Source organism: Mauremys reevesii, linkage group 9, assembly GCF_016161935.1.
Source record: "Mauremys reevesii isolate NIE-2019 linkage group 9, ASM1616193v1, whole genome shotgun sequence".
Classification (NCBI taxonomy): domain Eukaryota; kingdom Metazoa; phylum Chordata; order Testudines; family Geoemydidae; genus Mauremys; species Mauremys reevesii.
In genome coordinates, this window is record NC_052631.1 from 101244126 (window position 1) to 101267159 (window position 23034).

Sequence of the window (23034 nt, forward strand, 5' to 3'; positions counted from 1 at the left end):
TCTGCCTAAGTGAGACTCAGCCATCCTCTTGGGGTTTTGACAATCAGCCAGTTTTTCTGCACTCTTACAGAAAGCTTCCAGCTGGCACATCCTCCTGGAAAAGCACCCAAGAGCTTTCAACTCCAGCTGCTGCTCCGCAGAGGAACGCTCTCCATGCAGGACAACTTTGCCCCTTCCCCTGGTGCATTAAAGATGCATGGTGTCTTCTCGCATTTCCTTTCCCTCTGTACACAGTTACCAGGTACACACATTTCCCCCTCTGCCCCAGCAGTAATACTGCATCATCTGCTTCTCTTGTGTAAGAGGCACAGGTTTGGCACTGAGGAGCTGAAGATAAGCCCCGTTTCTTGTAACAATCAGGCCTTGTTCCCAGTGTGGCACAATTCCACACACCAAGCTGGAGCAGTAGCGTTAGTCACACACCATAGCTAGCCTGCCACATCCTGGCTAACTCAAAGCTGCTACTTCAAGGATGCCTTATTATGGGCAACAGAGATTAACCGAGAGGGCAGCAGGCCAGTCTCTTGTCAGGATTTCAAACCCATCCAGTATTTTGGCTTAAATCTAATGTCTACTCCTGCGTGCAGCTCTCGGCAGCCTTGCTAAGCATTTCAGAATTCCAAAGGCAGCATTTGTGGGCACACTGAATGCAAGCCCAGGAGAACTGGGGTAACGTCAGGCTCTCAGAAGAATGCTGGTTATGGAGCATCTTTCTAAAAGCCCAGAGGCCTGGGACTCTTGGTGAGGGCGGGGAGAGGAGGAAAGAAAGAAAGTGCATGTCAGAACATCTCTAGCCAACCGTTCTCAATCGACTTCGACCCTCCTGAAGGGACTGACTTCTGTCTTCAGCAAGGGGCACCTACACTCACCGTTCACTGAAATGCTTTCAATATTGTGTAGGTGTCAGACAGGCTCACATGGTGCTCAGGGCTCTGCCTGGAGACTCAGTGGCCAGGCTCAGGTAGGGCTCTCAGTTACGATCTCAGATTTCAGTGCCTGGTGCTCACGCTCCTTCCTGCCCCCAGTGCTCACTATTTTTTTTAATATGGAGCTATCCCTATCTCCTAGAACTGGAAGGGACCTTGAAAGGTCATTGAGTCCAGTCCCCGGCCTTCACAGCAGGACCAAGAACCGTCCCTGACAGATTTTTGCCCCAGATCCCTGAACTCACAACCACTGAGCTCTCCCTCTCTCTAGAACTTCTCTGTTCCTTACTGGTCTCAGCAATCCCCCTTCTTCTGGTACAACTTGTAGTGTGATCCTTTGGCATGGGCAGGACTAAGCATTTCTCTAGTGGCCCAACATATTCTTCAATGTTTTCTTTATCTGCAGCTCTGGTTGCAGAACACGACTCTAAGCCTGTCTTAACCGGGCGGCAGAGGGAAGCTCCCAGTAGCAGACTGACTGTAGCTAGCTGTGTCCCCATTCCCTGCTCCTTAAAGCCCTTCGCGCCAGAGACATGGCGGTCAGCACAGCATTAGACACCAAACTGAATCAGCCCCTGCTGCCACCAGGATGGGGTAGCACAAAGGTGGCATTCAGCAACATCACCGCCTCCCCGCATCACTCCTGCACCAGGGACAGCTTGGCTGGACCAGAGGATCCAGGCTCCACGGGGTTAGGAGTGAGTTTGTGCCACAGTTCTTTTTATTATGAATTTGGAAACGTGCAGCCTCACACAGTGAACTATTCAAACGGACCCTTTTAAATCATCTTTTACAAGCACTGCACTTCAGATGGCAGGTTTACTACAACCGTTCTGCCAACGGGTTTGAAAAGTAACAAGCTGCTCAAGAGATGAATTACTTTCGTTTTAATAAGTTACCTCGGTATTTTATTTCATTTTCCATGACCAATCAAGGAGCTGCTCCCGTACACTACTGTTGAAGTCATTCAAATGAACAAGGCTAGCCAACCCTTAATTTTAAGACCGCTTTTTGGCAATGAAATCTTGGTCAACCTCAGATGAGTCTTCCTCCGCCTTCATATTTTTTCTCCAAGTAATTATACTGAACCTGTAACATCCCTCTTGCTACACTTTAATAAATAAACTTCATAAGCAGAATTGTTGCTAAATCTGATGGTCTCCCCACAGAGGTTAGTTGCTGGTAGGAGAGCTTCATATTATTAACATACAAAATTATTAAACACTTCACTTGTGTGGATGAGAATCTTTTAAACTGTGTTCTAGTGCAAGTTAGAATTATGAACCAGTGCAAACTGGCATTTGAAACATGCACCCAACATGCAAGTGCTCACAAACTGCAAATGAACTCCAACTTACTATTCTGCTCCGAACTCAAGAGTTCAGAGGGTCTGAAAATAACTGAGGAACAAAAAGTTGAAGCTAAGTTAAAAGAAATCAAGAGAAGTTGCACACAGAAACATCTGCCCTTCTCACCCCACACATTCTGTGGCATTGCTGTCACAACATCACCGTCAGAGTGTAAAGCGGGTACAGTCTTTCAGAGAAAGCCTTTGCCAGAAATACCACACTTTCTCTGATCCCTTTTTAGAGTCAAAGGCCAGATTCTAGATTTGTATTCCAGATCATCCTCCTCTGCACTCCTCCTCAGAAGGGAAAAGCAGGCCAATGGTGAAAGTTAAATCAACCAGACCAGCACCTAGAATTAATCTAAGTGTACCTTATAAACGTGCCTCCCACCCTCATTTGTAACAAACAGAAAATTCTCAAGTGATTTGTAGTCACAAGCACTTGAGAGGTAAGAAACTTTCCTTTCCTTCTGCTCCACTCGTCTGGGGAACCAAGCATTCACTAGCCACGATCCAGGAACTAGGACAGGATTTAAGCCTTATCTACACTTAAAATTATCCCACTGGCGTAGGTAAACCACCTCCACGAGGGCAGTGGCTAGGTTGATAGAAGAATTCCTCTGTCAACTTGCTGCAGTCTACACGGGGACTTAGGTCGGCTTAACTTCGACGTGCAGAGGTGTGGATTTTCCGCACCCCTGACCAACGTAGTTATGCTGACCTAGCTTTCTAGTGGAGACCAGGTCTTAGCAAGATGCGAAGCGGCACGAGCGCATAGATCCCATCACATCAATTCTGGTTTGGGTTGGGGACCTAAACAGTGTTTGGAAAGATCAAGTCGATTTCAAGTCAGTATCTTCTGAGGTTTGAGAAGTGAAAGAACCTTTCCCTCTACTCAGAAAACACCAGGTCACCCTAGAAAGGAACAACTCTTCAGACTCTCTAAGGCAGACAGTTTTCATACTGGGAAAGTACTGAGACATTTTCTGCTCCATTCCTTCACACGTAACCCTGCTTTTTCCCCTGGGAAGGCCAGTACTTTGGTAGGAAAGGCTGGGCCTATCCAGACAGTGTTTCTAGAGGCACTAAGCATTAACTTCAAACGGTCTTTTAAAAAAAAAAAAAAATCAAGCCCTAATACGAAGTAGACAGTCTGTGATTGAGGTGAATGGAATGAGAAGTTACACCCATTATTATTGGACTTCATCTAAAGCAGTTCAGACTGTGTACTTGTCACAACACCCTACAGCAAAAACACGGTGAGCTCAATTGCAGGGAAATGCAGAAATATACTTACAAACACAAATTCTTCAAAGCTAATCTTCCCATCCTTGTTCTTGTCACTGTCAATCATAAGATTCTGAATGATCTCTCGCACTTTGTATCCTGGGAGAGGCAGATTAGCTTCCTTGAAGAGTTCATGCAGCTCATAATCACAAATGAATCCATTGCTGTTGAGATCTTTACATAAACGGGGGAAAGAAAAAAGGAGAGAATTGTAGAAATAAGTTAATCCTCCTGGAAGTACATCGCTGCTGTCACCAAAATAAATTAACCCCAAATCCCCCAACATGTTTTACTGAAATGTAAAATGGGTCTGCCCATTTGTTTTGTAACTTCTGTAAGGCACAGAGATGCGAGGATACTGAACATGAGATAAATATCCTAAGTAGTCTACTCATTTTAGATCCAAATCTACCTGCGTGTCACAAACTTGCTGTTCACAACTGTAAACTGGATTTACCAAGAATGTGAATTAAAACGGAGGGAACTAAAGCGAGGTTGCCCGCGCTGACAGGAGCAAGCTGACACAACATCATGGTTTTTTGTGAGACCCCTCATTCTGTGCGTGACTAGGGTCAAACCCAGGACTTGAATGCAGTACCTCCAATGCATGGACTTTAAATTCAGCAGGCAAGCACAGGCAGTGAGGCACTGATCCTGCACGGACTAGTGGGCTTGACTTTACATGCTGCACGTAAGCCAGCTGACTTCAGACTTGACTTGAAGGGGATTGCTCACCATGCACAAGGTTTTGTATTGCATAAGGCTTTGTAGCACCAGCACCCACGTCTTGTATAAGACTCATTTTAAAATATTTTCTGAGTAAGAATACACATCCTAAACACCCCCCTCTAGTTTAAATTATTGGTGTAAGATCCCATGGCTTTCTGAATCTAAAGAGGTTTTTTAAAAAAATCCAATACAGAACTGATTAATCACTTTAGTAACGTTTCCATTTATGTGAGCTGCCAAAGAGAGCTATGCAATGACATTTGGCTTGATAATCAGCTATCAAGTTATAGCACCACTGGATACTTAGTAATAGGCTTAAGTAAGCACCTACTTGGGTAAGGAGGAGGAGACCGGGACAAGAGACAAGATTTTCAGTATATCTATTGCCTTTCATACAAGTGGATCCCCAGTATTTTACAGTCACACAATGCCATGTAGCAAATGTTTTCCCTGCCACTGAAATACAGGCATGTGTGGTGTTGTAGGTCAGAACTAACACCAACACACCACACAACAGTTCAGGGACAAGAAACAACTATCCTGCATCCCACAGAAATCTTAAGAGTAGTTTGGATCAGCAGAACATAATTGTGCAATTTAGAATTTACCAAAGGTGCATGGTCTAGTGCCCCCTACGGGTCTCATCTGAGATACTGCTCCTCCTCCACCAGCAGCCCTGAGGGAGTGTTGGTTCACCGGCGGAGTGAAGAGTGCCACCTCCCGACTCACCCACCATTCTTCCTCGTTGTGCACTGGTTCTCTTTGGAACCAGTTTGGAAGAACACAGCGTCAAGTGTACGGTGCCTTCACGGGCTAAGTCGCTGAGGCCAACAGCAGCCCCGCGTCGTTAGCAGACTGTGCCCTACATCAATGCAAGGTGCGGGGGAGAGAGGTTAATCCAGTTCCTAGGGGATGGGGCCACCTCACCAGTGACACCCTGGATGGCACTTAGACCAGGCCCGTATAGAAGCTGAGCTGCTGACCATGTGGAATTAGGAGTTGGAGGGAAGGACTTCCCTCTCCAGGGCTGTCCGCCGGCCTCCTCAGTAGCAAAAGAACCACTTAAGAGCCACAAGCACTCTCTGAACTAGCAAAGGGCCTTGGTCCCAGAGAAAATGGCTGAGACTGGCTAGCCTCCTAGAGACAGCAGCTGCTCTTGTTTGAGCGCGAAGCAACTGCCCCATCTCTCTTTCTCTCCTCCCCTCCCCCAGTACAGGCATTAGGGCTGTCGTCTTTAATTCTTTTCCCTCCACAGCTCTGCAGTTACAGCCACCAGTCACATCAGCTGTGTACTGCCAAGCCTGCCTCCCTCAGAGAGCTGGTCTGCTGCAGAGAACACTAGCAGCTCCGGCAGCCACAGGTATTTTCAGCTGGATTCATCTGCGGGAGTCACATATGTAAGTTCTTATGCCTTAGGATCAACAAGCACACCCTTAGTCTTCACTCCACGTTCCCTCTCCGGGAAGAGATCGGTGCTTTGACAAAACGTGCGTTCTAGTCACAACGCAGCCGCCTTCCTACGAGAGCCAGAATTTGAACAGCCTGCCCCAGAAGCAACGTCTGTCACTAGAGCACATTCAGATGCAACAAACAGAACCACTCAGAACTGATCCTGCATTCATCTAAGACCCAGCCAAAAAAAATAAATAAACAAGGTCAGTCTTTACTGATCTAAAGTAAGTTCACAGGAAAATGAAATGCAAATGGTTTAATGGCAAGTGTCCCAGGTACCATAGTACAACCCTGTAGTCACTCCTAAATTCTTCCTTAAAATACTTAAAATCAAAAGTATTCCAAAGTGAATTACTAAAAGATTAAAATCCTATACACAACTGCAGCACGTACAGTAATGCTGACAAAATACAACGTGATTTGACCAAAGAGTAATTTTAGTGAAAAAAACTGCTGTCTGGCCTCCAATTTTAGAACTTTATTCCAAAAATATAAGCTTACAAAGCAAGCTTTATTAAGCACAGCAGTCAGATGTCATCAGCAAGCTATTTCCCCTGGAGATAAATCACAGCGTCTTTCATTAAAATGTCTCATTGCACAAACTAGCTCCTTAATGCAGATCCTTTCACTGCCTAGAAGCCAATGAAAATGCCCAATGCATGAAGGAGGCAATTCACTCCTGTGCAGAGGGGCAGCTCTGGCCTTAAGAGGTACTTCAATTTCACCCCAAATACCTCCACTAATCAGTGCTAAGTCTTGGGTTCATAATGACTCACCAGAACCTTCTGCACTTGTGCCAAACAAGCCAGATGAGCCCAGAGACACTTGTGCAGAGTTTTCCTGAATCTTAAGCTAACATTTGTCCAAGTCATGACTGCCAACCATTGTCTACAAAGGAAATAACCAAGTACGCCAAAAGCTGCCTACTTGCAGCTTTAAATACGTACCTTAGCTAAGACAGGAGGGCAGTTGTGATTTTTATTTCTATTCCTCATTTGTTTTCATTTCTGACACCTCAAACTTGTGTATATAAAAATTATTTGAGACCCAGGTTTGCCTACAGCACTCTGTGTTTATCCAGGTGTCCCAGGACAGGTGACGAATGGGATTTCACATATGGGAAGCTGGCTGGAAGATCACGAGGAAGTTTTACTTCCAAAGTCCCCAACCCTAGAGCTCAGGAAAGAGGCCAGCCAACCTTAAGGGCCGGCCAGCTGCTTTGGATCCCCACCCTGAATCACAGAGGCGAAAGCCTTTAATGCCAGCTGGCCTTATTTGGAATTCAGGCCTATGTCAGAGGTCCAGCAAATCCTCCTCTCCCCTAAAGGTACATACCACCCCAGGGATGTCACCAGCTGCGGGTTCGCCATGTTTTCCCCCGGTATTTCTTGCAGAACCGAACAGAAACCACCATTTCCACAATTAGAGGCGATACCGTAAGCAAGGACTGGCCACAAGAGGGACTAACTATTTTAGCTAGTTTGTTTCTAAAGCGCTGGTTTGCTCATTTGAAATCCCATCCAGTCGATACAAACTGCTTTCCACATCCTTTCAGGTGCTTTCAGATGAAATTAGATTTACCTTTAAAAACAGACGGGAATAGTTTTACCAGAAAGGAAAGCTCTGCCCTCATAAGTGCTTTATTACGAGAGACATTTTCACTAAATGACAGCTCACTCTCTAGTGAATGGCATGGGGGGTGGGGGGGAGAGAGAGAGACATGGAAGCTTCCTTTATTTCAGAATGATGGGACAGCCTTATAAGAAAAACAAAAGGCCAACTTGATGCAGACAGATAATATAGAGCTTCAGTTGTAATGCCTGGTTCACCATCCCTTGGGAAACAATTTATTCTAAAGCTCACCAACTCTGTCCCAAAGGCAAAGATCACAGGCATACAATGCTATTTTAAGCTAGCCCCTTAACAGAGACATTTCAGCTGATTATATCACAATTTAAGCTAATCACTAAAACAAATTCCTCATGATTCTGATAATCATTTACTCTGGGATTTCTTGCAGATCAAAAATTTCTCCAAAATAATCAAATATTTGTTTATTGGGAAAAAAAAATTCTATCACCAAGCATATCCTGAATGGCTGGTCATTTCAAAGGAACCCAATGGCACGTGCTCTTAACCAGGTTCTCAGAACACTTATGGAAAAAACGGATGATGAATTGACCAAGAATTCCGCCTTAGCCTGCAAGCAGACAGGCCACTGCTAGACATGTAGACACTACAATCAGCTACCCACAGCTGGCCTGTCTCAGCTGACTCCGGCTCAGGGAGCTCAGGCTCTGGGGCAGTAAAATTGCCGTGTAGCTGTTTGGGCTCAGGCTGGAATCTGAGGAGGAAGGGCCCCAGAGCCCGGGCCCAAATGTCTACACTGCAATTAGCCCCAACAGCCTGAGCGCCACGAACGTGATGTGGGTGTTGAACTGCCGTCCAGACTCACTCGGGCGCCATCCACATTCCCACACACCACTGGCAGCAGCGTGTAGTGTACACATAGCTACCTGTGGCACCCGCACAGCCAGGCTCCTCCGGCCTTCCCCCCTGCCGGTGAAAGGCTCTGCCGTGGGGAACGGCTGCTGTAGCCTGTCACTGCAGAGGGGAAAGGCACTAACAGAGGGAGTCAGTGGGGAAAAGGCTCTGCTTTTCCCTGCTGCCTCCCCACACCAGAGCCTTTCCCTGCAGTGGGGGAAGGACTGAGGAGCCTAAGCCCCTCGGTCACTTGGGAAAATAGGATTTGGGCCCTTTTCAAAGTTCAGAAAAGGGCAACTAAAATGATTAGGGGTTTGGAGAGGGTCCCATACGAGGAAAGATTAAAGAGGCTAGGACTCTTCAGTTTGGAAAAGAGGAGACTAAGGGGGGATATGATAGAGGTATATAAAATCATGAGTGATGTGGAGAAAGTGGATAAGGAAAAGTTATTTACTTATTCCCATAATACAAGAACTAGGGGTCACCAAATGAAATTAATAGGCAGCAGGTTTAAAACAAATAAAAGGAAGTTCTTCTTCACGCAGCGCACAGTCAACCTGTGGAACTCCTTGCCTGAGGAGGTTGTGCAGGCTAGGACTATAACAGCGTTTAAAAGAGAACTGGATAAATTCATGGTGGCTAAGTCCATAAATGGCTATTAGCCAGGATGGGTAAGGAATGGTGTCCCTAGCCTCTGTTCGTCAGAGGATGGAGATGGATGGCAGGAGAGAGATCACTTGATCATTGCCTGTTAGTTCACTCCCTCTGGGGCACCTGGCATTGGCCACTGTCGGTAGACAGATACTGGGCTAGATGGACCTTTGGTCTGACCCAGTATGGCCGTTCTTATGTTCTTTTACCCTTTGCCTCTCACATCCTCAGCCCTTTTCCACACTGACTAGTAACACAACCACGGCGCGAACACATATACCACCACAACCCCGATAATACTGCGGGCTTGTCCAGGCAGCACCTTGGTCCGCACAAGGGGAGTGTAAACTCTAGTCAGCATCAGCACGCTGTGCACTAACTGGCACGTGCAGACCCTACTGGTGCGCACTAACAAGCCCCATGTCAAACAGTACCCAGTAACGCACACCAGCAGGGTCCACGCGGGCCAGTTAGTGCACATCAAATTGGGGCAGACTAGAATTTGCACCCCACTCACGTGGACTAATGCAACGTGTAAACAAGCCCCACGGTCCCTTTTTAGCGTAAGTTAGCGTTATTTAAACCTTATCCCAGCTCCCTGGAGTTTGGTTGCAGATACAATGATTTACAGTGACACCAGGATCGCCTGCTTGCAAGAATTACTCCTCTGATCAAAAACCTGGGGAAAAAACAAAACAAAAACCCTTCTATTTTAACACTCTGCATTACAGTGTTGCCATTGCGCCTTGTTTTATAAGGATATTAGTGTCTCAGCTACTTTACAATTGGGATTTACAACTTAAATAGTTCTTCTGCTTGCCTCAGCTGCAAGACACCAGGCCGCACAGCACAGGGATTACAATACACAGAGGCTTGCATTTTCAGTCTTAACTCCTTGGCAACAGAGCAGTGGATTTAGGTTTTTAAAGTCTGATGGATACGCTGCCCCAGAATTTAAACAGTTTTAATGCAGCCAGAGTGGAACCCAGGAATGCCCTGATAGCATCAATCTGAGTAACTGAGAAGCACCCAAGCACTTACAAAAACTGTTAAGAGTAATTCTGCAGACTGGACCTTAGACACCTTATAAAGATCGGTTATAGAAAGCTACTACGTCTTTACTGGGCAGGGAAAAGCCACAGACCATCAAACTGTGATCGAAAGCAACAAGTCTATGATTTACCTTTTCATGGAAGGGGCCTATTCCCTTACCGGCATGGTCACCATTGCTCACAGCGAATTGTAAGCTCCTGTGTGGCAGGTGAACTTTCACATTTGGTTACAATGGGATTCAAGCAATCCGGCTGTATACAGAATGCCTATTCTGGAGAAAAGTGAGAGTGGAGATATGGGCAGAGGGAGTTTGAGAAGGGGAACTGAGAAGCAGAATGGAGATGCATATTAGTGTGGGCTATACCAGAGGTGGGCAAACTACGGCCTGCGGGCCACATCCGGCCCATGGATCCATCCTGCCCGGCCCCTGAGCTGCCAGCCAGGGAGGCTGGCCCCCAGCCCCTCCCCTGCTGTTCCCCCTCCCCCTCAGAGCCACACCACTGCGCAGGCAGCGCTCTGGGCAGCGGAGCCGTGCGCTCCTGCCAAGCAGAGTGGCAGCGTGTCTGGTTTTGCCGGGCGCGGCAGCCAGACATGCTGCTCTGCATGCTCTGCTCGGCATGGAATGGGGGCCCGGGCCTGGGGGTTTTATACGGGGCGGGGGGTTCGGGGGGGGGCAGTCAGGGGACAGGGAGCAGGGGGCGGTTGAATGGGGCAGAGGTTCTGCGGGGTGGGGGTCAGGAGACAGGGAACGGGGGGGTTGGATAGGCGCAGGGTCCCAGGGGGCCTGTCAGGGGGCACGGATGTGGGTGGGGTCGGGGCAGTCCGGGGACTGGGAGCAGGGGGGGTGGATGGGGGTAGGGTCCCAGGGGACGGTTAGGGGCACAACGTCCCGGGAGGAGGCAGTTAGGGGACAGGGAGAAGGGGGGCTGGATGGTTTGGGAGTTCTGAGGGGGGCAGTCAGGGGACTGGGAGCAGGGAGGTTGGATAGGGGGTGGGGTCCCCGGGGGCAGTTAGGGGACAAGGAGAAGGGGGGCTGGATGGTTTGGGAGTTCTGAGGGGGGCAGTCAGGGGACTGGGAGCAGGGAGGTTGGATAGGGGGCGGGGTCCCCAGGGGCGGTTAGGGGACAAGGATCTTGGGGGACTGGATGGTTTGGGAGTTCTGAGGGGGGCAGTCAGGGGGCAGGAAGTGGGAGGGGGCAGAGGCCAGGCTGTTTGGAGAGGCACAGCCTTCTCTACCGGCCCTCTATCCAGTTTTGAAACCCCAATGTGGCCCTCGGGCCAAAAAGTTTGCCCACCCCTGGGCTATACAGTCTAGCAACCTTAATATATGAGAGCGAGAGACAGAGAGAGAGAGAGCGCGCACGCGCACAGATACACAGCCTTAATTTATATGGTTTGGAGACATAACCTTCTCCCTTCAAATTTCAGCAGGTCCTTGTGGTGACTCAATGAAAGTAACTCCCATAAAAAGACAAAGAGCTCTAGCCCTGACCCACAGGACATTTACTCTTCCAGAGGCTCACTCCGCACAGTGCCAGAACTAGTGTATCAGATTTTCAAGATTACAACAGCACATAGGATTCAAGACTTGTTTACAAGGGTCCTTATTGTGTGATGGCAAGTTCTAGCAGGCCACTGTAGACCATCTCCACAATGGCACTGCATGCTCTCTGCTGCATTTCTGGAAGCCCTCTACTGTTTTTCCAAACTTAAGCTAGAAGGTCGTCTTGACATCAGCTCATTATTAATGGAGTAAAGTAGTTTTAAAAACAAACTAACAAACCTTATTCACTGGCTGAAGGTCACAAGCTAGAAAGCCTGTTTCAGAACCAACGCTTGGGCATCAGAAGAGCCAGGACTACAAGGAAGCAAATATGAAATCGTTCTAACAGGCAAACTACAGACTGGGATCATTACACTTTGATGGAAAGGAAACTACAGCTCATCCAAAGTTTCCTATTTCTCCTGGAGGATGTATCCACGCCAACATGCTGGACCCACTAAAGGTCACTGCAATGATATATGGCATCAGGCTCTGCCCATATGCAGGTGGCGCAACAAAACCACAAGCAAAAAAATCAAAGCCACTTCAGCTCTGGCTCAGCTTCCTCCAGACAAAAACTTAAAATAGCTTAAATAACAGGATGCAAGAGGGGAAAGTAACCCACACATTTCCTTTTAAGGGTATGTGCTCTTGGCGTGACAAACTCCTTCAGGATCACAAATCCTCTTTTTATTTGCTTTAAGTTAACTTTCTGGAGCTTTTTTTTATTGCCTTGCCAACACTTTTTGCTTGCTCTGGAGTAAACGGCAAATGTTAAATCCTTGGTGTTTCCAAGCGGGAGGGCCATCGCTGGTACAGAAGTACACGAAATCAGGAGAAAAGAAGTTGAACAGATTTTGTTCTATACCTGTCTCCTTCGGGCGGGGGGGGGAGAGAAATACTGCTCTGCAGCCAAGTACAGACTGATAAAGAACCCGACATTACGATGAGACTGCCCTTATTTGAGATTTGGAGCAAGCCCCAAGCGCTATGCATCACTCAAAAGCTGGACGCAACCAGTCAGGCACAACCTTCCAGCAGCCCAAATCGAGTTATTTCCATAAGCTATTGCATTACAAGCACATCACTAAGGGGCCATTTTAAAGGTTGCACTTTCAGCTGCTGGTCCCCTCAAAGCTGCCATTTGCTTCCGTCCTCCCACCCCACCCCCAATGACAGCCCCTGTTTTTGTAGAGCTGCTTGTCCATGGGGCAGCGACCTCCATTTTGTTTTCACAGTCCAAAGAAACCCCAGCTCTCCTCTGCCTGCTGTGCAGCTTCTGGAAGGGATTTGCTCTCCCCTCTGTTGTGCGGCAGAGTCTGAGGTGGAGCGCACACACCACGCTGGCTTTGCAGACGGCATGCATGCATCCCTCAGACGCTGACAGGTCTGAAGAGAAAGGAGATGGCAGGAACTGTTCTGCACCGTGAAGCTGGCCAGGGTGTGAGTCCTTTTAATTCTGGGTGAAGCCAGTTAACCAGAGCAACCAGATTACTACCACCTGCCCAGTTCTTAGAGAACCTGTCACAGGTGATCTCCTGCCTGGATTTCTTTATGGCAAGGAGAGATCTCGGACACGCTCCAGCAGAACTGAAGCTAAGGGATTGGCTACACTTAAAACGCGACAGCACCACAGCTGCTCCGCTGTAGTGCCTCAGTGTAGACACTACCTCTCCTGACAGGAGGGATTTGCCCGCTGGCGTAGGTCATCCACCTCCGCTAGGCTGATGGAAGAATTCTTCCCTCAACCTGACGCTGTCTACACGGGGATTTAGGTCAGCTTCCCTAGGCTGCTACGGTATGGATTTTTCACACCCTGCAGCCATGCAATTATGCTGACCTAATTTTCGAGAGTAGACCAGGCTTAAGACAAACAGTGACTGAGAACAGGGGTGACCACCAGTGCTCCTTCTGCCTTGGAAAGGTGCACTGACATCTGCTGGTTTGGTAAGTTAAGATAGCCACACATGAAAACATGCACAGCGTTCACAGCCTAGCACATAAGAAGCTGCTGCGAGTTACCAACGCAGTGAGACAGAGAGGTTGGGAAAGTGAAGAGTGCCAGATGTGTTTGTTCAATACTGCACCCAGGAGCTCTTAAGAACAAGAGGCTACCAAAAACCCACCTCAGCCCAGGTGAGCCCATCCCCGGCTAGTCTCCCCAGCACTATAAATAGAAGTCCACTGAAATGGAACAGCAATTTGCTAGATGCTGTAATCAAAGTGCTTCTGACACAGACTGTAGTTTCACTTCACTGGTAGGATGCTAATAAAGTCAAGTATCAAAACCCCGGTGTGACTTATCAATCATTCCATGGAATCCCTGCCCGGCCTGCGCGTGTGTACACACACACACACACTCTCCCCCTCCCCCCCCCCAAAAAACAAACAAACAAACAAACAAAAAACCCAGGAGCTCAATTGTCCAAGGATCCTAGCTGGACTCTCACAGTGAGAAGAGGATTTCTTTGGAAACAGAGTTACATACTTTCACACTCGTTAAAAAACTGAAGAAAGATTCCCAGAAAACAAGTCATAAATCCTGAGGCAAAACACATTTCATCCTGAGACAATCAAAACATTTCAGATAGCTTCAGGCTTTTCCATTGTTAAACAAGACTGCCCAGTTGTTATGCAGACAAGCTGGTTAGAAGAGAGATAAGAAGGAATCTACTGAGGGACAACAAGGAGTCCGGTGACACCTTAAAGACTAACAGATTTATTTGGGCATAAGCTTTCATGGGTAAAAAAAAAAAAAAAACAAAAAAACACACTCTTCTTCAGATGCATAGAGTGAGGTGTTTTTTTACCCACAACAGCTTATGCCCAAATAAATCCGTTAGCCTTTAAGGTGCCACCGGACTCCTTGTTGTTTTTGTAGATACAGACTAACACGGCCACCCCCTGATACTGAAGGACAAGCTCCTAAGTCACCCTTGTTGCAACTGCCTGAAGATAGCAATGATGTTTCAAAAGGTTTATACGTCACTTTTTAACTAAAGAGAGACTATCTCCAGAATTATCAGTGACCTGGAATCTCCCAGAGTAAAATCATTTTTGACTTGGATCTCTCAGTCTTTGGCTGCCTCTGTAAACTAGGAACGGAACTGAATTCCGATTGCCTCTTACAGACTGGTCACACAAGAGAGCTCAGGCTTTACTGCGTGGGGAGTCAATGTAGCAATCCGCCCTTCTAATGGGGACGCTTGTTAGTTAAGAGATGATCTGAGACCACACAATGCATGGGCCTTTGGCCGCCCCCCTCCTGGTGCAATCACGTGGCAGAGATTTACGCCCAAAGTGGTAAGGACATGTGCCCTTGAAAATTCAGCTCAACAACAATGAATTAGTCTTTTCGTCCTACCTTCCTGGAGCATATCTGGGGGTAGGGCTAAAAGAACCAGATGGGAAAATGCACAAAGGCACAGTCCAAAATAGCCATTCTAATTTCTGCAGACCAGAACTGAAAAGTGTTGGAAGGCATCAAAGAGCAGCGAGCTCATGACAAAAGCCATGATGTACGTAATGCTCCTTGTTGTCTGGCTCTCTGTCTTTACTGTATGTCTGACTTTTGAGTTTCCTCAAGCCGCTGCCTCCTGGAAGGTCAAAGTAAAACTGATTCACGGCACATAGCACGTGACGAATTACAACAGAAGAGATCTCTGCATGACATACCTGAAAGACTTGGGTTTTGTTCTCTTCAATTTCCCTGCCCCCCACAGCTCGTTTTCATAGAAATAATCAGTGAGTGGGGTGGGGTCAAAATCACTATTTTTTTAAGAGCCAAAAAAATATTTATTTACAATTAAAATACATGTTACTTTTTAAAACATTTAAAATGAAATTTGAAATGATGACAACCTATGTTAAGGCCTAAACTAAACTATAATTATTAAAATCATTTCAATGAAATAAACATATTAAGCAGTACATGTGGCTGTCAAAGTCAACGCCCTGAACTGGTGGAAGTCACTGACTAAGCATCTCAAACCAAAAATGGTTGAAGAGCTCAGCCAGTTTTTGACAGCTGCAGTCACTTCTGCAGATTCAGAGAGAGAGAGAATTTTCTTCACTTCAGTTTATTGAACTAGCTCAATTCAGTGACTACTTCATTTAAAGCAGAGGAATCAATTGGGTGTTGAAAAAGCAGGAAAACTTGTTTTATTCAGAGACTGGAAGAGGGAAAATGAGGTGTGAGCAGATGAGACAGACAAATCCCAAAAAACACAAAGGACAACCAAAAACCATCAGTTCAATTAAATTAATTGTTTAAGTAAATCAGGTTTAAATTCAAATGCATTTTTTGAAAACCTTACTTGTTTCTTACAGATCCTGCACATTTAAGGTAGTTTTGTTTTAATAAAATTTTGTTTTTGTGCATTTTTAATTGAATTCCAATTTCCATCCAAGTGCCGTCTGACACAGATCATGCATAAAAAATTTTGATCTTGTAAAAGAAATGCATCGTTCACCATTTTCTAACACAAAAATGTAAAAGTTAACCACCTGAATAATATGTTAAGTTCTATAATTAGCTAGCTAAATATGTATAGATATAGTGTATCCTTCCGGTTAGCAAAAGAGTTCCAAATTCAGTGTAAAAATTCTATGTAGTTGCAAACCAACGTGTTGATTCTCAGGTGGTAACCATTAAATCCTCTCTCTAGGAAAATAGCTAAGAAGTACAAATGCGGAAAAAAATTAAAATCAGTTATTCAAATCATTTTGCTTTAAATGAATGCTCCATCAGTAAATAAAATGCCTTAGACCAAAGTCTCACCATGTTCATACAGCAGAGAGATTTCATACTGACTGATCTTAAACATGAGCTAAACAGAGAAAGCTTATAGGAACACCACTGGAAGTGAAACACTAGGCCGGTCTTCATAGAAGGAGAGGAATTTGATCCCTGCCTACTTTGAAATAAGTCTGAAGCATGTGTAAAACTGGGACTTCCTCATTGACTGAATGCTGCTTACTTCCCAAGGAAACTCAATTAAAAAGGTAAATGTAATAGATGGACTCAGACCTGCTCACCTTCGCAATTCATTGACACTTAGCACTAGATCTCCGTAGACTAACCTGGCCCCTAAAAAAGGTGCATTAGCAGGCCGACCTCCATCCAACAGAGGGCAGCAGTGTACACACACCGGAGTCACAATATGATAGTACCTTTCTAACCAATGAACGTCTTCCCATCGCCACAAGCTTGGGGTTCCCCACTCAGCTGATTCATGCTCTAAGAGCTGTGACCAGACCCTCAAATCTGCGGCTTTCCTGCCAGCTCTAATCCCAAAGGTCATGGGAACCTGCTTTCTAAAATGTCATGTCTCACTCAATGCCTCACTTGTCCCCTTAGGACAGGTCGTGCCCAACTTCTAGCAAGGGTGGAGCGAGTGTGAGCCAGGGAGAAAGAGCAAAGATGCCGGAATGGAAGCATGCTCCCAGAAACACTTCCCTTCAGGAGACGCAGCTTTGCAGGGTCACTTGTCCTGGAACAGGCAGGTCGTGCTGGACCCTGCTCGGATGGCAAAGCCGCCAGATGGAACTACCCCCGGTGGCTACAAGGGAGACCTCTTGGCAGTTTTGTTATGCCCTCACGTTTTAGCCAGTCCAGAAGGTTCAGTGCTGTGCTCAAGGGGTTTTCTCTGAAGTTGGCTATAGCACGCGGCAGGCCTACAAATGCTAAGACATCACCCAGGCCAAGTGCCTAAAGTAATGTTTGTTTGTTTTGAGAATCCACCTCCACCAGGGTCAGGAGATAACTAAGAACCTGGCCAAAAAGGGATCAGAGGCAGCCCTGCACCTGCTGGCTAAGACAAGACTGCCCAAGGAACAGGCATTGCATGTATTCCACCAGCTTGCCCATGACACCATGGGGGGTGGGGTTAAAGGGTTCCCATGAGAAGGCACAAGTGCAAGGCACTAAAATGGCACCAATAGCCCACCTACCGCTTCCCTGGTGTTGCTGCTGACAGAGAGAGAACGAACCCGTCAGTCTATGCTGGTGGCTGAGAGTGTGCAGACGCGAACAAGGTGGTAGGATCTCACCTCTGTGTGCTGCTTCTTACACCAAAAGCAGGAAAAGCTACTTACCAACTTTGGCAAAGGCCTCTCTCAGTTCTTCCAGCTCATCTTTGGAGATCTGCGTGGTGCTGGCCATCTCACAAACTTAGTAAGTACCTGCAGGGAAAGAGGAGAGTTCATGAAACAAATAAGTCTTGTTCACATGCATTTGCTTCCGCAGTTATGCTACAAAAGACTCCGCACGCAGATAAAGGCAAGGGCGATTCTTCCGAACACCTATCATCCCAGGAGGTCTTGTAGTTGGATTTCTCTAGGCAGCAAAATAAACAGCTGTTGAGCATAGATGGAAAGGAATGCCCAGCCCTGCCAGCCTTGTTAATATTTATCCATCTGTGTGTTCGTTTTATGAGCGGCAGCCCACACTGCAACTGCTCTTCGTGTTCCATTGAAGCATCTGTCACAGCTGTGTGCCGTAGTCAGAGCTGCTTGAAAAACGAAAAGCTCGTTGCATAAAAATCTCAAATCACTCAAAACTAGAACAACCTACGTTCCTCCCCTGTCCCCAATGCAATTTCAAAATATTATTTTCTTCCACATTTATCTAAACAATCACATTGCTATCAAAATTTACCAAAACCTGGTTTTTGGCAAAACAAAATATTCAAAAATATTTGGAAAGAAGTTCCCAGAAAAGGCCCCAAATTCTTTCACAAAAACCCAAACTGGCACAAACAAAAACTGCTTCCAAAAACAGGCCATTTTTAATTTGTAAAACTGGTTTGAAAAGCATCAATTGTCTTTAGCCATCAGCATCCTGAGGAGGAACGGATGAGCCAGGGGCTTATTTCCACTGACACAGGTCTCCCGGCAGCACGGTTCTGCAAGGCATGGGACAGGGGCGAGCGCACAGAGGGACGAGGGCTCTATACCATGCTTAACATAAGAGCGTATGGAACTAAGTGTTATTTTGTTCAGACTGTTCCTCTGCCCTGGGTGCACTTCAGATGCACAGAGTTGAGCAGTGCTTCTCCGTGGGCTGCAGCTGACCCTCGCACGGAGGCAGTTTTGGAGGAACCACCAGAATGGGGTAAGCAATGGGAGTCCTGGGCACAGCACACACAGGCTATGCCCACACTGCAACTAAACACCTGCAACCAGCCCGGCTTGGGCTACGGGGCAATGAAAGAGACCCATGCGCCAGGCCAGCCGCGGGTATTTACTTGCACTGTAGACATACCCTCTTTGCTCCGGCCCATCGCCTCCTTGGAGGGAAGCGGCAGGGCCCTCGCACCACCACTCTCTGTGGCAAGCCAAATGCTCTTTCCCCGCAGGCCACTACACCTACCCTCAGTAGGGCTGGCGTCTGACCCGGAGAAGGGAGAACTCTGCCTTCATGCTGGTGTGGGGGCCCCTGCTGCCACCAACAGTGGAGTCCCGAGGGGGTGACAGCAGGGAGGACACCCAACGCACCAGGGTCCTCTCTGCTGGGCGGTGCTGGCAGGAGGTATCCGCACCCGCACCTCGCTGAGGTACTGGGGTATGGCCATGTGTCAGACCTGCTGGCAGGCTGTGCGGCTCCTTTACGCAGGTTAAATATTTACAAGGTTTAGACAGATTTAATTTTACGAGAGCCAAGGTTCTGTGGTTTGTCACTGCCTCAGGGGCTGGCGGCCTAGGCACGACTTGACAGTACCTCTGCCTGCCTTAATCCTGCCCCAGCCGGATACACTCAACTGTAACACAGGCCTCATGTTCACGAGGACTTGGGGACATGACAAGGCAGCTCTGAATGGCATCAACTGGAGAGATCAAATCAGAACAGTTTCTTCCCCACGTAGCGGAACAGCCCCCGTGAGCCGGGGGGTGGGGGAGGGGAAGGGAGCTCATCAATCTACATTTTGTGGGCTGGCACGAGGAATGTCGTGCTGCGCTTTAGCGCCATTTGACCCGACAAGCCTGCGCATGCACTCTGAGCTGCAAGCCGCACTGATTGCCCAGAGTTGCTCCAAACCGTGGCTCATTGGGATTCTAAAGTTTGGAATGTGTGTTTGCCTGGGGTTGTAGATATGAAGTTTTACCTTGTTAAACTATTTATTGTCTCCAAACCACACCAAACAAAGCAAGAAACAAAGCAAGAAAGGTTGGGCAGAGGCAGACTGATGGGAAAGCAAAGCAGATGGGAGCTAATCCCCATTGCCTTATTGCAACACACTTTGCAAGGGGGCGACTTGTTAATTCACTGGCTTTCAGCAGATGGAAGTTGAAGATGGAATTTTATTTACGCTCATTTATAAAAAACCCAACCAATACTGCAGTCACAGACCGGCTGACAGTCCCTTAACTATGGCAGCACTAGACCCTTATCCTGATGGCACTTCCAGCACTCAGTGAGGTCGGGAATAGGCCTATAGGAAATAGGGGGAAGTACAGCACACTGACGGGGCAAATGCCATGGCAAGTGGTCATCCAAACTTCAGCAAGCTCTAATGCCAAAGCCAAACAGGCAGCAAAGACTGAGTGTGTGTGAATATCCAGTTCAAGGCATGTAAACCGTGTGAGACCCATTCGTCCGCGGCTCTCTGGCTGCCCAGTCTGTACATGTCAGACTGAGATTTCATTTGGTTATTGAACTTTTACTTGAACTTTCCCACAGATCGGGAGTTGTTTCAGGGTAAACCCAAGGTGTTTACCTGCTGGTGTTACCTGTGCTGTGGCTAAGAGAGGTTTGCCTCCAGTGGATTTGAAGCATAAATTTAATAGATTCCTGGATGTGCTAATTACACACGTAGCTGAAATTCTATAACCACCACCACAAGGTCATTCAGCCGGTGAGCACAGCCAGGGAACCGTATGTTTGACCTGCCACACTGCTCATTAAAGAACAGGACCCTCAGCAGAAAGTGAATCTTCAGCTTAAGGGAGCACACACACAGTTCTCTCCGAAGTGAGAATGCCAGAAACTCTAATATGGTGCAGATTTATTGCTTGAAAAAGCTTCAGGTTTTATTCTGCACATACAGAAGTTTTCTTGTAACTTACTGCAGGTTTAGGAGACTTCCTACATTGAATTACCAACCTTCACTTTTCCTTCTCGTTCCCCGAATCCTTTTATTGGTACAGCTCTACTACTGTAAGGTTCTGCTAAGGTTTTCCTTAAAAAGTCCTTCGGAGAGTTTGTAATGTAACCACATTAGTATTCCAAAATAATGTCAACAACTTAAATCTGAATGAAAATGTCCTACCTACTATTGTTACAGTGATCTTAGGGGTGGCATATAAGTGACAGCTACTCAGCTGAGTCAGTTTACTTTGTGCATATGCAATACTGGATCGATGCAGTGCCACTGATGCTTTAGGAGAAACAGTCATTTCTGTGGGTCTTATGACAACAGGGGAGGAAGAAAACTACATGAAAATTGAGAAACAAACAGGTTGTTCTTCATACATGTGCTGACAAGTGGGAATGTTGAAGGAGCCGGAGGGAGTGTTCAGGTACTTGAGAGGGGAATGGGAGGGAAATCTGAACCAAAGAATTAAGCTGCAAATACTTGGTCTTGTTACAATAGCGTTGAATAAAACCTCTGCTGGAGTCTTGATTATTTGTACAGCTTTAATGCTCAGGACGGCACCTATAAAAAACTGACTACATCTGAAGCAATTAGTTGTCCATCAACAAAGACAGCTTTTGAAAGTTAAGCATTAAGTGCTACACCCACCTCTGAGCTTCCTTGTCAAGTTAAAATCTCTATCTTGATCGCAAGCTGACAACGTCCCTGCAAATTCCAGTCAGACTGCACCAAGCTTGTTTTAGAAGTTTTTAAGACGTCATTTGACTGGACATGTATTTGAAGCTATTTTTACCTACTCTACCAAACCATAGCCCCACGAACTCTGCAGGAACCCTCCCTTTGGATGGGTGTGGCTTTGCAAGGCTCTCATCTGGGTGTAATTCAGCCCACGTTTAGTGAGCCAGAAGTCATCAGTATATTTGCTTTGAAGGCAGGGGGATGGGGAAGACTGCTGTGCCCTCTTTGCGTTAGGTCAGCAGAATGTCCGCTGCTCTCGGGGCTCGGTCATCAGCACTTGCCTGGCATTCTCAGCTACACTCTCTAAACAGAATACGAGTTGCCCGTGACACTGGTGCTGTGGAATTACAGAATACAGTGGGCTCCCTTCCAAGGGGGCACCAGCTGGACAGAGTCCCCTGGACCTCGCACCCTCACCCGCGGGTCTGGTGCATTCTGCCTCAGGGGATGTGAGAGAAGACGTGTCCCGCAGGCACCAGACAAACCCCAGCACAAAGAAGGGGTACGCTATTTTTCCTGACACTTCAGACTTAGCCAGATAAAGGCCAGACACTGAAAAAGCAAACCACCGGTGGGTGAGTTTTACAGCGTGCCTGGGACTGACCACTGCACTTGAAACGCCAGCTCCTTGGACCGCCAAGTGAGGGAGCATGGAAAGCACACTGGACGAGGACACAGTTTGGGCTTGGCCATGCATCTGCTTGAACGATCAAATGTTCAGTGTTTGAAGCTGTGTCTACACTGCCCAACGGGCGCGTTTGACAGCGGGGTAAACTAATGCTTGACGGCGCCTCGTCTCCACAAGGATTTTCGAGAGAGAATTGGCATTTTGACCATGAGATAGCCAAGAGAGGTCACCTGCGGGCAAAGGTACAGTGCTGACCTCCCAGTAGGAGGTGAAAGAGCCCCATTAAGGCTGTGCAGCAGGACAGGTAATGCACATTAGTTACTCTGCTTTCTACCCACCTCCCACCCCCAGCCGAGGCAGTGAAGACACAGATGAAGGCTCTGCTAACCGGAGTTAGAGCAGAGCTGGCCATCTAACCCGATCTGACAAGTGCTTGAGCACAGCAGACACAGCAGCTGGCATGAGCACGGGGCAGCAAGGAAGCCTTCATATGAGACCGCCCCACAAATCAGAGTTAACGTCTCGCTTGTGTGCGGCACTTTTCATCCATACAGTGCAAGGCAAGTTACCAGTGAGGCCCCATCCCCACTTTAATGGCAGGGAAACTGAGGCACAGTGGTGACCTGCCTACTGGCACAAAGCCAGTCACAGACGCAGGGATAAAATGCAGCAGAGGTGGGACTAAAACCAAGCTCCTCCAGAGTCCCAGTACAGTGCCCTGTCTGCTGGGGCAGTCTCCCATCCCCCCCACCCCTCCCACTGCTGGGGCAGTCCACCCTCCCATCCCATCCCCCCCACCCCTCCCACTGCTGGGGCAGTCCCCTCCCATCCCATCCCCTGCTGGGGCAGTCCACCCTCCCAGCCCATCCCATCCCATCCCATCCCCACCCACCCACACTTTAGCCTTCTCTTTCCCTGGGTGCCAAGCTAGTCTTACCTACCAAGTGATATTTGTGTTGGGATCAATGTCCCTGCCAGGGCTGTGTAGGAGCAGATTGTGGCCAGATGGAGACTTGTGCTGTAGAGCAGTTTCAGGCTCTGCAAATGGAAAAATATTGGATTCAGTTAGTGAAGCCTCATCTACGTCATTAGCACAATGG

At 47.4% G+C, this 23034-nt stretch overlaps 1 protein-coding gene across 6 annotated transcripts in view; it reads right to left on the minus strand.

The window, feature by feature from the left end:
• PLS3 (plastin 3) overlaps positions 1 to 23034 on the minus strand; it is an 81574-nt gene that overhangs the window by 16441 nt on the left and 42099 nt on the right. For 5 of the 6 annotated variants that reach the window (XM_039488595.1, XM_039488600.1, XM_039488599.1 and 2 more), the window contains exons 2-4: positions 22876 to 22972; positions 17570 to 17656; positions 3572 to 3735 (exon numbers count right to left, since the gene is read on the minus strand). In XM_039488595.1, the coding sequence (XP_039344529.1) occupies positions 3572 to 3735; positions 17570 to 17636 (231 nt within the window). In that variant the 5' untranslated portion in view covers positions 17637 to 17656; positions 22876 to 22972. Of the gene's footprint in view, positions 1 to 3571; positions 3736 to 17569; positions 17657 to 22871; positions 22973 to 23034 lie in introns of all 6 variants that reach the window. The other variant, XM_039488601.1, reaches the window with a different exon arrangement.